Raw genomic sequence first — 17,082 nt, forward strand, 5'->3', positions numbered from 1 at the left:
TATTCTGCTCTGAAGAAGAGTCATACGGATTTGAAACATTAACTCTGTTTTTCTCTCCACAGATGCTGTTAGACTCATGACTACCACCACCTAGAAGGATAAGGGCAGCAGACACATGGGAACACCACCACTGGGAAGTTCCCCACCAAGCCACTCACCATCCTGACTTGGAAATATATCGCCGTTGCTTCACTGTCGCTGGGTCAATATCCTGGAACTCCCTCCCTAACAGCACTGTGGGTGTACCTACACCACATGGACAGCAGCGGTTCAAGAAGGCAGCTCACCACCACCATCTCAAGGGCAGTTAGGGATGGGGGATAAAGCTGGCCCAGCCAGCGACGCCCAAATCCCATGGATGAATTTTAAAAATCATCTTAGTCATTGTTGGCTCTGCCTTCATTTGAGGATGACGTCGACTCAGGTCTGTGACTTTCTCCCATGGGTCTTCATGTGCCTGAACAGGCTGATCCTCGGCCCACAAATCTTTGAGCACAATGGGCATGTTGTCCATGAGGTATTGGTAACAAGCTCCTCCCAGTTATTAATTTCAATGCTGCGGCACATCAGGGAAGAGCTTCAGAGTTTCTTTGAAGCATTTTCTTTGTCTTCCCCAGGATGCTGGCCATTTGAAAGTTGAGAAAACAGAACTCTTTCTATTGATACACAGTCTCCAGGCCATCAAAGTATTTTTTTAGGAGTTTTACCTGAATGCTCGTGGAGCTAGCTTCAAGAAGGAAAAGGGCAACCAAAACACCACAAGGCCCTTTATAAAAATACTATGAATCAAAATTTGACAGTGAAGCTCAGAGAGAGATTTCAGGACAGTTAACCAAAAACTTCAACAATGGATAGGTTTTAAGGAGCATCTTAAAGGAGGAGAGAAAGGCAGGGGGCTTTAGAAAGGGAATCCCTAAATGTAGGGCAAAGGCAGCTAAAAGCATGATTGTAAATGGTGAATGATTAATGTTGGGCATCTGCATGATGCCAGAATTGGAGTAGCACAGAAATCTTGAAGGTTTCTAGGACTGGAGGAGTTTAGAGAGATAGAGATGAGGCCATGAAGGAATTTGAAAACATGGATGAGAATTTCAAAATTGCTGGACTGGAAGCCAATGTAGGCTAGCAAGCAGAGTGTTAATGGGTTTTTTTCTTATTCATTCACGGGATCTGGGCTTCACTGGCTGGGCCAGCATTTATTGGCCATACCTAGCTGCCCTTCAGAAGGTGGCGATGAGCTGCCATCTTGGGCTACTGCAGTCCATGGGGTGTAGGTACACCCACAGTGCTGTTAGGGAGGGAGTTCCAGGATTTTGACCTAGCGACAGTGAAGGAACATCCTTAAATTTCCAAGTCAGGGTGGTGACTGTTTTGGAGGGGAACCTCCAGGTGGCGGTGTTCCCATCTATCTGCTGTCCTTGTCCTTCTAGGTGGCAGTGGTCATGTGTTTGGAAGGTATTGTCTAAGGGGTCTTGGTGAATTCCTGCAACGCATCTTGTAGATGGTACACATTGCTGCTACTGTGCGTCGATGGTGGAGGGAGTAAATGTTTGTGGATGTGGTGCCAATCAAGCGGCCTACTTTGTCCTGGACGGTGTCCAGCTTCTTAAGTGTTGTGGGAGCTGCACTCATCCAGGTAAGTGGAGAGTATTCCATCACACTCTTGACTTGTGCTTTGTAGATAGTGGACAGGCCTTGAGAGTTAGGAAATGAGTTACTCATCACACGAGTCCTAGCCTCTGACCTGCTCTTGTAGCCACAGTATTTATATGGCTAGTCCAGTTCAGGTTCTGGTCAATGGTAACCCCCAGGGTGTTGATAGTGGGGGATTCAGTGATGGTAATGCCATTCAACATCATGGGACGATGGTTGGATTCTCTCTTGTTGGAGATGGTCATTGCCTAACACTTGTGTGGCCGAAATGTTACTTGCCATTTGTCAGCCCAAGCCTGGATATTGTCCAGGTCTTTCTGCATTTGGATATGGACTGCTTCAATATCTGAGGAATCACGAATGGTGCTGAACATTGTGCAATCATCAGCGAACATCCCCACTTCTGACCTTATGATGGAAGGAAGGTCATTGATGAAGCAGCTGAAGGTGGTTGGTCCTAGGACACTACCTTGAGGAACTCCTGCAATGATGTCCTGGAGCTGAGATGACTGACCTCCAACAACCACAACCATCTTCCTTTGAGCTAGGTATGACTCCAATCACAAAGGAAGATGGTTGTGGTTGTTGAAGGTCAATCATCTCAGCTCCAGGACATCACTGCAGGAGTTCCTCAGGGTAGTGTCCTTGGCCCAATCATCTTCAGCTGCTTCATTAATGACCTTCCTCCCATCATAAGGTCAGAAGTGGGGATGGGTGAACAGGACTTAATGCGAGTTAAGATACGGGCAACAGAGATTTTGATGAGCATAAGTTTGAGACACCGCTCACAAGACCATTAGAAGCTGAGTCTAGAGGTAATAAAGGCAAAGATGGCGGATTCGGCAGATAAGACTGGATAGGAGTCAGATTATATTATGGAGGTGGAAGTATGTTGTCTTGGTGATGGAGTGTGTTTGGCAGTTTATCTCGAGATCAAACACAACGCCAAGGTTGTGAATGGTTTTTCTTAGCTTCAGACAGTTTCCAGGAAGAGGGATGGAAGCAATAGAAAGGGACCAGAGTTTGAGGCGGGGATCAAAGACAATGGTCTGGATGTTTGTGGAGGTGTGGAGACTCCATGGACATTTAAAAATGGTGGGCGGGACTCAGATTCATAAGTCTTGCTCCCATTTTCAACAGATCCCATTCTTGCCAGTAAGGGAAAGCGAGCAGGGCGTGTTTCACACATGAGGGAAAGCCAAACTCAGAATCTGAACTCAGTGCTGAGTAGCCAGGGCCTTATCCTTATTGTGGGAGCTGTGAAATTTTAGAGCCATCATATATGCTCTCGAAGGACAGATAAGGTCTGTAGAACTGTTAAAGTGTGATGTTATTTAAATTCCCAGTCCTTCAAAAATTAAAAATATACTGTCTGTGTAAGCCAGAGTTGAAAAAATCTGACCTAGCAGTTACAATAGCTATTTATTTGACATTACCACAAGGGTTAGCATTGTGTCATTATTAACACTTGACTGCTTTCCACAAACTATCATTATCTCAGTTGGGGGCCCTAATTTCACAGTTTGATTGACAGCCCAAGGGGTTATTGAAGAATAAGCTGCCTTTGATGTGGAATTCTGAATATGACTATTTGTTTTTATAAGGGATTAAATACTTGAGGTGATTTAAATGTTTAGAATGTGTTTTCATGAATTGGAGTTTTTTTTATAGTAAAGGCTGAAATAGATCATTAGACCTTTATTTTATTTCATCTCAACTTGGCTCCTGAGGTCTGCCCATGGTGGATACTTAGTAAGGTGGTTTGAAGGGTATAAGGGGAAAGAGTAGTGCCTTGGAAAGAGTTGGCATTGAGTTGGCATGAGGGCTATAAGGGGTCATTGGAGTGGGTGGGAGGCATGTGTTTGCATGGAGGGTTTGAGGGAGAATTGGGGGTGGGTGTTGTCATGGATGGGGCATGGGGAATATTTGGGGTAGTGGGGGGGGAAGTTGGAGAATGAGGGGGTATGAGAAGTGAAGGCTATAGGACCTAATATTTAACAAAACAACTGGAATGAAGTGCCAGGTTGGTGGGCCTTTTAAACACCCTGCCTCAGTACTCAGAAACTCCTCTGACTATCTCTGGTCTACATTATTGGGGTGGTGGGCCTGACTCCATCCTGTAACACCACCCACCCCCGCAACAACCAGGAGCAAAGACCCCATGCCAACCTATGCATCCCCATCCACCCCAAAGGTCCCTCATGCCCTCCATCCCCTCCCCTACTATTTGGGTTAGCTTCTCCTGGGGCTGGCAGAACAAGACGGATGATTTCCCCACAGCCACTGCCTGACTTTGGTGTGAAAATCCAGGCCAATGCCTGCAGTCTTCCCAATATTCAGTCAGAGGAAATTTGAAGGCCAGACAAGCTGGGAGGCAATTCAAAGACGGGGTGGGGGGTTGGTGATGATGTGTTGAAGGGAGCAGATGGTGAGATAGATAGGAATGTGGAATGTAATGTTATGTTTTTGGGTGACTTTGCCAAGTGGCAGCATGTAGATAGAAGGGGATCACTGATACATCCTTGGAACTCTCCAGAAGTACCAGGGAGAGAGAAGAGTGGGTGATTGCAGGTGATTGTCTGACTATGATTCAATAGATAAGAATAGAATAACGCCAATGATGCCGATACCCTGAGCTGTAACGGAAGAGGAAGCTCAGCAGCCCTGTAAGTTTACAAGAGACAACAGCAATAACTTTCTGTGCAGTAGTGACAGAGAGCCTCACTTTGTTGTGCATCTCTCTGTCAGGGGTTTTGCAGCTCAGTCTCTGGATCTCTTCACTCTTCCCACAAGGTATGAGGTCTTATTGTAAACATTTCTGTTTCTAAGGATTAATTTAAATGTGATTTGTAAAACAGCGCATTGTTCAAAGAGATAAAAACAAAAAACTACTGCGGATGCTGGAAATCCAAAACAAATACAGAATTACCTGGAAAAACTCAGCAGGTCTGGCAGCATCTGTGGAGAAGAAAAGAGTTGACGTTTCGAGTCCTCATGACCCTTCAACAGAACTGAGTAATATTAGGAGAAGGGTGAAATATTACTCAGTTCTGTTGAAGGGTCATGAGGACTCGAAACGTCAACTCTTTTCTTCTCCGCCGATGCTGCCAGACCTGCTGAATTTTTCCAGGTAATTCTGTTTTTGTCATTGTTCAAAGATCTTGTTCCTTTTTGACCTATCATTCTTTCAAAGAAATAAAGGCATTAGAAAGGGTAAAGAGGAGGTTGACGAGGATGTTACCAGGGATTAGGGGTTTCAGTTATGAGGAGAGGTTGGGAAAGTTAGGCCTGCTCTCCTTTGAACAGAGATGGTTAAGAGGTGACCTCATGTAGGTTTCCAAGATGATGAAAGGTTTTGATAGAGGAAATAGGGAACAAATATTCCCTCAGGTGAGTTGTTCAATAAATAAAGGCCAGAGGTTCAAAACCATTGGAGACGAGGAGAATTTTTTTCACTCAGACAGTTGTCGGCATCTGTTACTCTCTAGCTGAAGAGGAGGTGGAAGCTGGTTCTACAAATAATTTTAAAAGTGAGCTAGATAGATACTTGAGAATGAGGTATTTGCAGGGTTACGGAGAATAAGTGAGGATGAGGGCTGGCCTATCTTCTTCAAACAGCCAGTACAGATATGATGGGTTGAACGGCCTTCTTCTGTGCTGTAAGTTTCTAATGTTTCCATGATCCTCTGGCTCTATGAAAGCAGACCTACTATTGCCTCCTGTTCCTCTTTAGACTAAACAAGGGCAGCAGGGATTTAATGATTTGGTCTTATACCCTTTTTCAGGAAACTCCAAGAAGGAGGCTTCTTATAACTTGGTAAGTGCCACCTGCTATTTTCCACATTCCAAGCTTTCCTGCTTGTTGCCTGGTTGATTTTTGTCTTTAACCCAATTTGTTTTTCTGGTTTCCCAACTGATGTTCTGGTTCTGTTTGAGGCTTTCTTTCTCCTTCAAGCTTCTGCTGGCTATTCAGTTCTTTGATCAATGGTACCCAATTTAGTTGAAAATATCTCCCACATAAATAGGAAATAAAAGAGTCAAAGGATAGACTGTAAGAGAAGAGAGGTAGCATTATCAATGAAATTGATTTGTAGCCCTTTGCATGAGCTTGATGACTGTCCCTAATTTTTGTTCAACTCCTCCAGTGAATACAATACAGGAAAAAGCAGAAACTCTAATTCACCTTCTAATTGAGCTGAAAGCATGGCAACATTTATACTAGCACAGCGGCCGCGGACGGGCTGGTTCCCGAACAGTGCCCGCAGTTGGGGGTACGCAGCCATTTTACGTGGGTGGGCCAATTAAGGCCCGCCCAGCGTGACGTCCGCCAGGAAGCGCTGTGCGCTCCCCGTGCGGGTGGGAGGGTATTCCCTAAGCTGGGAGTGCGCTCTCCCCCGCGTATGCACGCAAAAGAGTGCACAGATCTCCCTGAGGCAAAGTGCTGCTCAGATTTGAAACTCCAAATAAACATGAGAAAAATATTTCACTGCCATGCCCCCTCATGAGACACTGTCACATGAGCTGGGACATGTCCATAACTTTTATTTTGAAATATTCCGAGATTTTTTAATCACTCACGAAACCTCATCCCGCCCGTGGATGAGGTTTCATGCTTTTTCAGAAGCCCGCCAGGGCTCCCGGCCTGCCCGCCAACCTTAAGGTTGGACGGGCAGGTCCATTAATGGTTTCAATTAGTTTTTTAATGGCCTTAATAGGCCGTTGACAGGTTGGTGGGTGCGCAGCCGACTCAGCTGCATGCCCGCCGACCTGAGAATCTAAATGACGCGGGGTGACATCGGGATGCACGGATGATGTCACCCCGCGTCATTTTACACATCGGTGAGTGGGCCCCACCCCCGCTCGCCCAACAGAAGATTCTGCCCACAGTGTTTGTGAGATGGTACAATGCTACAGCCCTGATAAACCAGCCTCTGACCTACTGTGAGCAGCACCAAATCAGATACATCATCCTTAAAGAATTCTTTCTGGAAATTTATAATCAGATGGGTTACTGCCTATTTGCATTATTTGGATCTTTCAAATGTCAGACAATAATGGAATTGTCATCGACTTGTCTGATTGGTCCTGATTTTGATCACATGACTGACCCGAAGCAGTAGATAATTAACTTAATGTCACATTTTGAGATGAGTCATACTTGGGTTTTGAACCAATGACTGATGGATCTACACGTGGTTAGTCTAAAAGTGTGATTAAGATGACTATCTACTGCTGCGTGTTACTCACATGACCAAAGTCAGGACCAGTTAGACATTGAATAAGCCTGTGACAATTTCATTATTGCCTGACATTTTAAAGAGCCATCTAAAAAATATGTTTATTTCAGAGATCATGTGATATGTTTTATCTGAAATCCAAATACAAAAATTTAGACAAAACTTTTAGGCAAAGTGCTCTAAATATGAATTGTCAGACATTGCTCAGTACTAGAACTGCTTTGAAGTCAGAAAAATGTTGGTGTTCAGGAAGCTGAGCACATGATGTGGGCTGATACTTCAGTGCAGTATTGAGGGAGTGCTGCATTGTTGAGGCTTTAAACTGATGCATTTGCTGCCTGCTCAGGTAAATGTTAGTGACCCAAGTGCACAGAGATAATGGGTGCTGGTTGACTCAATACTGAACCTAACTGAGATCCCTTCACCAGCAGCTGGGAATTCCAGTTCTCATGACGATGGGCTGCATCAAAGCCAGCCCATAGTATTGTGAGGTGATATCCTCTAATAACTTTTCACTGGGATGTGATCAGCATGGTAAAGGTCTTTCAAAAAGGCACACAAATTGTCTTTTTTTAAAAAAAACAGTCCATCCTCAGAATGTGAGCCTTGCTGGCAAGGCTGATATTTTTTGCCCATCTCCATTTTCCCTTGAGAAGACAGTGGTGGGTCTATTCCTTGAACCGCTGCAGTAAATGTACTCTCATAATGCTGTTAGGTTTTATTTCATTCGTTCATGGGATGTGGGAAACTTTGGCAAGGCCAGGTTTATTCATCTTTTCTAATTCCCCTTGCGAAGGTGGTGGTGAGCTGACTTTTGAATCCCTGCAGTTTCTTTGGGTGGGTACATCCACAGGCAGGGAATTCCAGGTTTTTGACCTAGCAACAGTGCATCTGCTGCCCTTGTCCTTCTAGGTGGTAGGGATTCGGGGTTTGGATGGTTCTGTTGAAAGAGCCTTGGTGACTTGCTGCAATGCATCTTGTAGATTGTACACACTGCAATCTCAGGTCGCTGGTGGATGGAGGAAGTGAATGTTGAAGGCGGTGGATAGAGTGTCAGTCAAGCAGACTGCTTTGGCCTGGATGGTGTCCGTCATCTTGAGTGTTGTTGGAGCTCAATTGATCCAGGCAAATGGGAGTTATTCCATCACACTCTTGATTTGCACCTTGTAGTTGGTGGACAACATTTGGGGTGTCAGGAGGTGAGTTACTCACCCCAGAATTCCAAGCCTCTGATTGGCTGTTGTAGTCACACAATATTTATATGGCTGGTCCAGTTCAGTTTCTGGTCAATGCTAACTCCAGAATGTTGATGTTGTTGGCTTCAGTGATGTTAAGGCTGTTGAATGCCAAGGGTGGAGATGGTCATTGTCTGGCATTTGTGTGACATGTACGTCACTGCCAAGTTGGTCCAAGCCAGAGTATTTTCCAGGTTTTCTGCATGCAGGCACGGACGGTTTCATTAACTAAGGAGTTGCAAATGGAACTGCACATGTGCAATCATCAGCGAACATCCCGCTTTTGAACTTAGGCTAGAGGGAAGTTCTAGGATTTCGACCCAACAACAATGAAGTTGCAATGGATTCTAGCATTGCAATCAGCCATTGAATAGAACCTGACTAACAGCACAGGGGTCTGGGGTCATCAGATTCAAAATGGCAAGGACTTGAGCGTGTTCAGTATGATTTGGAAAATATTCTAATATCTATGCTTCAAGTCGAAGGCTTTTTCACTTTAAAAATACACCCTTGAAAGTCTTCCCACACAATGGACAGGATTTTTCAGATGGTGGGATTTCCTGCTCCACAGCCATTTAAAGCTCTGAGGAGTGTTATTTGGCTGGAAATGGGAATTCTGTCTCATATTTGGGAGCAAGCCCAGTCTGAGAGACCTGCCAACCAGTCTGATAGGACACACTGCACATACAGTGTTCCAGTGGGGGAATGAGTATACAGTGTGAAAATGGATTGACAATTAAGCCAGTCACTTTTTCCTGGATTTTGTTGAATTCCTTGAGCGTTTTTGCAGTTGCAAGTGGAGAATATCCCATTCCTGACTTGTATCTATGATTTGGTTGAGAAGCTTTGGGAATCAGGAGGTCAGCCACTTGCCACGGAATTGCCCAGCCTCTGACCTGCTCTAGAAGCCACTGCATTTATATGGCCGATTCGGCTGAGTTTCAGGTCAAAGAAATCCCCCAGTTGGGACGTCATCAAAATCACATTATTACACGAAACACATGCAATCAATGGGGCAACAGTGAATAAGAAAATGTAAATTGTTGTTACTTCATAACATCAGTTATTTAGAACATAAGAACATAACAAAGAGGAACAGGAGTAGGCCATTCGGCTCCTCAAGCCTGCACCACAATTCAATAAGATCATGGCTGATCTTCTTGTGTTTTGATTTCCACATTCCCATCTAACCCCAATAACCTTTGATTTCCTTGCCTAACAAGAATCTATCTACCTCTGCCTTAAAAATATTCAATGACTCCGCCTCCACCACTTTCTGAGGCACAGAGTTCCAAAGTCACACAACCCTCTGAGAGAAAAAAAATTCTCCTCATCTCTGTCCTAAAAGGGTGACCCCTAATTTTAAAACAGTGCCCCCTAGTTCTGGACTCACCCACAAGATGAAACATCCTTTTGACATCCACCTTGTCAAGGCCGTTCAGGATCTTGTATATTTCAATCAAATCACCCCTCACTCTTCGAAACTCCAGTGGAAACAAGCCCAGCCTGTCCAACCTTTCCTCATAAGACTCATTCCAGGTATCAATCTGGTAAACATCCTTTGAACCTCCTCCAATGCATTTACATCCTTCCTTAAATAAGGAGACCAAAATTGCATACAATATTCGAGGTGCGTCTCATCAATGCCCTGTATAACTGAAGCATAACATACTTACTTTTATATTCAATCCCTCTCGTAATAAAGGATAGTGTTCCATTAGCCTTCTTAATTATTTGCTCCCCTCATCTAAGTCTTGATGTAAATCGTAAAAAGTTGAGCCCCCTGTGGGACTCCACTGGTTACATCCTGCCAATCAGAAAAAAGTCCCATTTATGCATACTCTCTGCTTTCTGACAGCCAGCCAGTCTCCTGTCCATGTTATTATGTTACCTGCTATACCATGCGCTTTTATTTTCCGTAATAATCTTTGATGTGGCTTTATCAAATGCCTTCTGGAAATCCAAGTATAGTATGTCTACAGGCTCCCCTTTATCCACAGTGCATGTTACTCCTTCAAAAACCTCCAATACGTTGGTTAAACATGACTTTCCTTTCACAAAACCATGCTGACTCTTTCTGATTGCCTTGGGCTCTTCTAAGTGCCCAGCTATAACCTCCTTAACGATTTATTCTAATAACTTCCCCACAACAGAAATCAGGCTAACTGGCCTACAGTTTCCTGTTTTCTGCCTCCCTCCCTTCTTGAATAGAGGGGTTATATTTGCTACTTTACAATCTGATGGAACCTTTCCAGAATTTAGCGAATTTTGGAAAAATAACACCAGCGCATCGACTACCTCATTGGCCACCTCTTTTAAGACCCTAGAGTGTAGTCCATTGGGACCCGGAGACTTGCCAGCCCTCAGCTCCATCAATTTGCTCAATACCATTTCCCTAGTGATTTCAATTTCACCAAGTTCCTTTCTCCCGTTCACCTCCTGATTTGCAGCTATTACTGGAATGTTTTTTGTATCCTCTATAGTGAACACAGAAGCAAAATATTTGTTCATTTCTTCCGCCATTTCCTTATTATCTACTAGTAACCTCCCACTGCCGCTCTCTAGAGGGCCAACACCCACTTTACTTACTCTTTTCCTTATTAAATACCTGTAGAAACTCTTGCTATCTGTTTTTACATTTCGAGCTAACTTCCTCTCATACTCTAACTTCTTTCTCCTGATTAACCTTTTAGTCATTCTCTGCCGTTCTTTATATTCTGCCCAGTCATCTGTCCTGCCACTAATCTTTGCGGAGTTGTATGCTTTTTAAAAAAAATTGTGGAGTTTACTGATCAGTTTTATTTAACCATGAAAACTATGCTGGAGAAATCTTTTTTTTGCAGGTTTACATTTTGCCCATTCTTCTACAATAGATAATTACATTTCTCTTTTGATTTCAACTTCAATTACCTAATTTTCAGTTCAAAAGTCCACGTGGCTGATGGATTAAAGGTAGATTACATATGGTCATTGGGATGAATAACTTTCACTACTGAGCATTATTGAAGACATTTATTGTATATTTGACAGTTCCAAGTTCGAATGAGGACATAATTTTGCAAGTTGTTTTGTCTCATTTCTTTTCCTTCAGTCTGAATAATTCATATTGAAGAAATCTGCCTCAGTTACATGTCAGGAGTTTTTTTTGTGCCACATACCTATATATATCTGTATATCATTATCTAAATATATATTTCTCACAGGAAAAGAGACCGTATCTGTGAAATGAGTCTACGATTTTTCTGCAGCAAATTGCCAGCTGGTTCGATGTTCAGTTTCTTTGTGTTTCTACTTCCGCCTGTTTTCACACAAAGTAAGTGGTAATTTCCACTAACCAGACTCCCATTGTTTTACTTTATCATGGTGTTTAATGAATTTACACATACAGTATTCAGAAATAAGATATTATCCTTATTATCATATTCCTGCTCATTTAAACAGGATGTGTTAGTTTGCTTTTCAGATTTCTACAATGGAACAATGGGTTTGAAGGTCACAGTGGCCCTCGGCTTCTGTGCCTCCAGCTCTTTTCAGGGCTCAGTAGGGGATCTCTGTGCCATTTCTCAATCAGCTGCGCACAGTTTGTGTCATGTCTGCACGTTGATCAACTTCTGAACAGACGAGGTGAGCCGCGCAGAAAGAGCACAAGGTTTCGCTACGATTGCTGGATTCCGCCTTGTCCAAGGTGTAATAAATTGCGCTCATGTAGCCATCAAGGTGCGAGCAGGTGAACCTGGAGTGTTCGTCAACAGAAAGAGGTTCCACTCAATGAATGTTCATATCGTCTGTGACCACAGGACACAGATTCTCCAAGCTTGTGCCCGTTACCCTGGGAGCTCACATGATACTTACGTTTTGCAGCACTCCCAGGCACCAAGGCTGTTTGTGGCTCCTGCACGAGTAGATGGGTGACAAGGGCTATCCCATGAAGAGGTGGCTGATGACCCCACTACGTAACCCAAGAACTGAGGCCAAGGAGAGATAGAACATGAGTCATGCCTCCACGAGGGCGATGGTGGAGAGGACCATCAGACTGCTGAAGGTGCGCTTCAGATGCCCGGGCCGGTCAGGGGGAACGATACAGTACCCTCCCTCATAGTCGTGCACAACCTGGCTCTGACAAGGGGGGACCCAATGGAGGTTGAGAAAAGCGAGGATGACTCAAGTGATGGCTCAGAGGAAGAGCCTGGGAAAGCACAAGGTGAGGACCTTAAGGCAGAGGACAGGAACCTTCATGGAGGCAGGGACACAAGGGATGCTTTGATGCAGCGAACCTTCTGCCAGGTATCCAAAGCATCGATGCCTGGTCAAGCCAATGGCACTGTCTCCTTTGCTAATAATCAATAAATGAGAACCCAACCCAGCATGCCTGCACCACACAATGCCATACTTTTACAACCCAGTGCTGCATCTAGCCCCTATTCAAACCATCCAGCCAACTCAGCCCATTTAAGTCAAATAAATGTTTATGTTACTTCACATGAACAAACAAAGGACAAAGTGTCCACCCCTAACACAAGAGTCAAAATAATTAATGCAAAAAATGTCACCAATGACATGCCCCTGCTGCACTCAAGATGACTTCAATTTACATCTGTGGGTGCTGCATCTTGGTGCCCCCGCCTCGCTGGCAGTGGTGTTGGAGACAGCCTGCTGACTCTGCTGTCCTGGTGACCTTGGCAGTTGGCCACAGGAGCCTAAGCAGGCTCCGCCTGGGAGGGTGCGTCCAGCCCCATAGCTTGGCACTCCTCAGTCATCGCAGCATCATTAGGTGCAGCGGCCACAGGCAGAGGGGTGGAGGAGCTAGTGCCCTCAACCACAGCGCCCCGAGAGGAGCGCACAGAAACGACAGGCACCTCATCAGCCAACGTGAGGCGCGTGTGCACCTCCCTGCTCACCATTGATGGACGGGCACCCAGCGGAGAGACTAGCTGCCTCATCCATCTCTCACACTGGAGATCACTGCCTGTGTGAGGGTTTGCAGGTCCCAGTGCAACCCCAGGAACCACTGAGTCTGCTCCTGAAGCTGCCTCTCCATGAGGGCCACCACCCTCTCAATTGAGGTGGCTGTGTGCTCGGTGTTAAGGGTCAACGTAGAACTCATGGAGACCATGGCACGCAGACCCTTATGGATTCCCCACCAGTTCTCCCCGTGCATCCTGCTAGACATCCAGCATCTGCCGCCCAATGGATGACTCCAGAGGCTTGTCATCCGCTTGGACACACCATGATCCTGGTCTCCAGCTGTGCTCCCACTTTCAGCTCCCTGGGGCCTCTCTGCCTCTGCCAGCTCCTCATGTGAGTGTGATGTTCCCTCACCACTGTACGTTACCCACGGAGCCGAATACCTAATGACCACCGACGTGTGAGTATCTGTACTGGTGCCAGGTTCAGAGAGGTGGTTTGAGGCTGATGCGGGTGTGCTGTTTTCCCCAGAGCTCAATGGGAGGTGGGGGAGGTCCTCAGGGTGTCGGCAGCTCCTGTGGGTGGCGCATCTGCAGGAGGAAAGCAAAAGATCAATACATTCAATCATCATAGTCACTATACATGCTAGGCGGGCAGAAGCAATAGTGGAGACCTGCTGCATGGTGCCATCTGCATTGGAGTTTCAATGGGCTCTCTGGCTACGACAGTTCAGTTTCTGATGAGGGGAGGCCGTTATGTTTCCAGTACCCACCGCACATGCATCCCTCACCTATACTCTTACCCTCATCCGAGACCCCGCCTCACTGTGACCGGGGTAGTGAGCTGGCCGGTCTCATTCCAGCTCCAGTGCATCACTCTTGTGCTTCATGAGGAAGTATAGATTCGGCACAGCTTCACCCATTCTGCGGCGATCCATGGCGTTATGACTCCTCTTCTCCTGACAGGGAACAATAACATCCTTATTGCTCCATCTCCCCGAAGGTCCTTTCCTGGTTCCCACCCGCCCTCCCACCCGGGCATTAGGCGGGCAGTGTCACTGTGGCACCTTTCACTCTGCAATGCACTGAGGTCAGTCATGCTGACATCCCAGCCTTGGCAGGGTAGGCTTCAGTGCCTGTTGGCGGACACACTCTTAGACAGCTGGATGTTCTGAGCAATGGGCACCTGACTAAAGTTCTCCGCACAGGTTGATGCCATTTCTGCACTCAGCCTTGCTGACCGCAGTAGATCATTGAGCCTTTTGTGGCACTGAATCCACATGTGGTGCACCACGTCGTGCCCACTGATCTGGGTGGTGACCCCTGTCCAGGCCTTCTTGGTCAGGTGGGGTGGCCTTCTCTTGCCAGCCCTGGGCATTAAGATATGCCGCCTGGCACTGACCTGCTCGAACAGCACTTCCCCACACTCATCTGAGAACCGGGGGGCAGAGTGCCCGCCCGACTTGCCCTCCCGTCTTCCATGAGCATCAGGTGCTGAGGCCATGACTGCGCGCCAGGACACTTCTTGGATTGCTTCCAAACAGCTCCCTCAGCCTCCCCCAGGACCCCAGCAGCTTTCAGGGAGCTGCCTGTTCCATTTCTTGAACGCCCCGCTGAGTTCCCATTGGACCCAGCGCCCTGGCAGTCATGTTTCACGCTGGGCGGGCCTTAATTGGCCACTCTGCGTAAGACCGCGTTCACAGCGCGAACTTGGCCGGGAGTGAGTTTTACATCAGCTCCTGGTCGCACTGACTTCAGGCGCACCCTGAGGGTAGAATTCAGTCCCATGTGTTTGAACCTGTGCAGCTTACAGAAGTTATGGTTGGAGAAAACATCATTTAAAAAGCTTTGAACCGTTTTTTTGCTGTTTCTCACATTGGATCACACTTTGATCTTGCGTTGAAACCTTACTGCGAGGATAGTTTGCACAGAGACACTTGTGGCTTTTTTGGTAATTGTCTTGTGAGTTGTTATTTAACCAAGGCTCCCAGCCATATGGGGCAGGATTTTGCATTGCAGGCTGAGACCCCGACGTTGAGGTCAAATGCCTGTCCTGAACACATACCGTGTTGGGAGTCTGACATGAATTTTGCTTGGATCGGCCAATTTAGTGGCAAGAGGCCATGCTCGCTGTGGGGGAGAGAGAGGGCACCTCCATCGTGAGGCACCCTCTCGGCAACTTTGATAAAATTGAAATAAAAAATGGCCACAGGCACAGAGCTACCGTTGTGGAAGGGGAACTGATCCACAGGGTGGTGTGTGCCCACAGATATGGCCTAGTAGGCAGGACAGGGGCCTCAAAGACTTCTTGGAGCGCTGCCTTACCACCTCGCCGCGGTCTGTCTTGGCGGTAGGGTGGGTGCAGGGCTGGTGGGTGGAGGGGTGAGGGGGGTGGGTGGGGCACAGGCTGACTTATATTTCCTTTCGGTTCGGTAATTGTCCTCTTAAAAAGATGAACGATCTTCTCACTATGAGTAACCATCCACCCCCAATAGGGCCTCCATGAATACGGCTCAGGGTGGGACGACGCCAGCAAACTGGCACGCTGTCCAGCGGCATGAGATTATGTTGTTATCCTTGAAATGAAGGCCGGAGACAACTTGAAAGTAGAAATACAATCCAGTAGTGATGAACCTCTGATCAATGTCACCAAACGTTAATTTTTTCCCCTGTATCAGTGCCTGCAGTGAATGCGACATTATATAGTGCTTTCACTTAATGGGGAGAATTTTTAGCTGAGCGGGTGCCAGAGTTGGCAGCGCGCCCACTGTCAATCGTTAAGGTCATTAACAAATTTTTCACTGCCCGTCCAACCATACGGTAGGGGGGGTGCTGGCGAAATGGCCAAGCGGCCTTCGCATATTTTAGGAAACCACATCCACGGGCAGGATACGGTTTCCAACAGCAAATAAAAATAAAATAAAATTATAAAATTTCATTTATGACATGTCCCTCCTCATGTGTCAGAGGGCACATGTTTTATAACATTTTTAAAACCGTTATTTCTCATTTTTAAAACCCTTCAGAGCGCAGAGCTGGCCTCAAGGAGATTTTCAAGCGCGCCATGTGCGCGCAATCGCGAAGTTTGTGTTCGCCCTCCTCCCGCCAACCCCCCCCATCCCCCCCACCGAGTCCCCCCAACACGGGCAGCGCTGAGCGATGCTGTTCATGTTTCACGCTGGGCGGGCCCTCTGCCCACCGCCACCCCCACCCCCCCACCCCCCCCTCCCGAGCGCCCCCTGCCCACCGCCCCCTCCCGAGCCCGCCCTACAAGGGCAAAATTCTGCCCCATGTGTTCATGTTTCATTACAACTCTCTCTGGATTGAACTCCTTAATGTAGCAGCCTTTCTAGCCTCTTTATTGTATTTGGAAAGGATTGTTCTCTCCCTTCTTGTCCAATTTTGGATAAATTATATTTGGTAAAAAAAGTTGGGGGAGGTGGGGATCCGGTGGGCGTCTCCCTGCAGATTGTCATCATTTCATTGATTATACAGACACAAATATGGACAGACATGTGAAATAGTCAAATGTTATCAGGTAAGGCATCAGCCTTCCTCATTACTACATTAGCGATCCTGAAACACAAAGGCCAGCACAGGTTCATGACATCTTTTATTCTAATGGCTTGAGCAGTGGGATTTAAATTTTAAACATCCATCTGAAGCCAGACAATGGTCTCTGAGGTGATCAATCACCCACCAAATTTGTCGTGGATCCAGAGATTCCCCTCTTCTGACTGCCTCACCGCTGCCTCAGCTCGGGACTTGTAGCAACCACCTCCCTCTCTCCCTCTCCCAGCTGAATTTCTTGGATTGAAACACAAATCCTGCTTGTAACCACAATAATTAGGGCCTCAGAAAAGTCCCTAGGGTTCATGGTTTCTGCAAGCTCCTGTATTTTCTATATCTCCAGTAGCAGGCAAGATGGTTGCTGTGTCATGTGACTGGCCTTCACTGCTAAGTCATGATGCAAAGGGAAAAGGGTTTACCCATCAGGCAGTGATTAAGTTCCAAATATCAAGGGGTATCTCTCACAGGACAGATGATTAATCT

General features: G+C 46.4%; 1 protein-coding gene across 1 annotated transcript in view; it reads left to right on the top strand.

Moving 5' to 3' along the window:
* The first annotated feature begins 12,259 nt into the window (after positions 1-12,259).
* Positions 12,260-17,082, top strand: part of LOC144686106 (uncharacterized) — a 70,278-nt gene continuing 65,455 nt past the window's right edge. The window contains exon 1 of the mRNA XM_078551253.1: positions 12,260-12,326. Within this exon, the coding sequence (XP_078407379.1) occupies positions 12,260-12,326 (67 nt within the window). The remainder of the gene's footprint in view (positions 12,327-17,082) is intronic.

The sequence above is a fragment of the Cetorhinus maximus genome, chromosome 10 (assembly GCF_964194155.1).
Source record: "Cetorhinus maximus chromosome 10, sCetMax3.hap1.1, whole genome shotgun sequence".
In the NCBI taxonomy this organism is placed as follows: domain Eukaryota; kingdom Metazoa; phylum Chordata; class Chondrichthyes; order Lamniformes; family Cetorhinidae; genus Cetorhinus; species Cetorhinus maximus.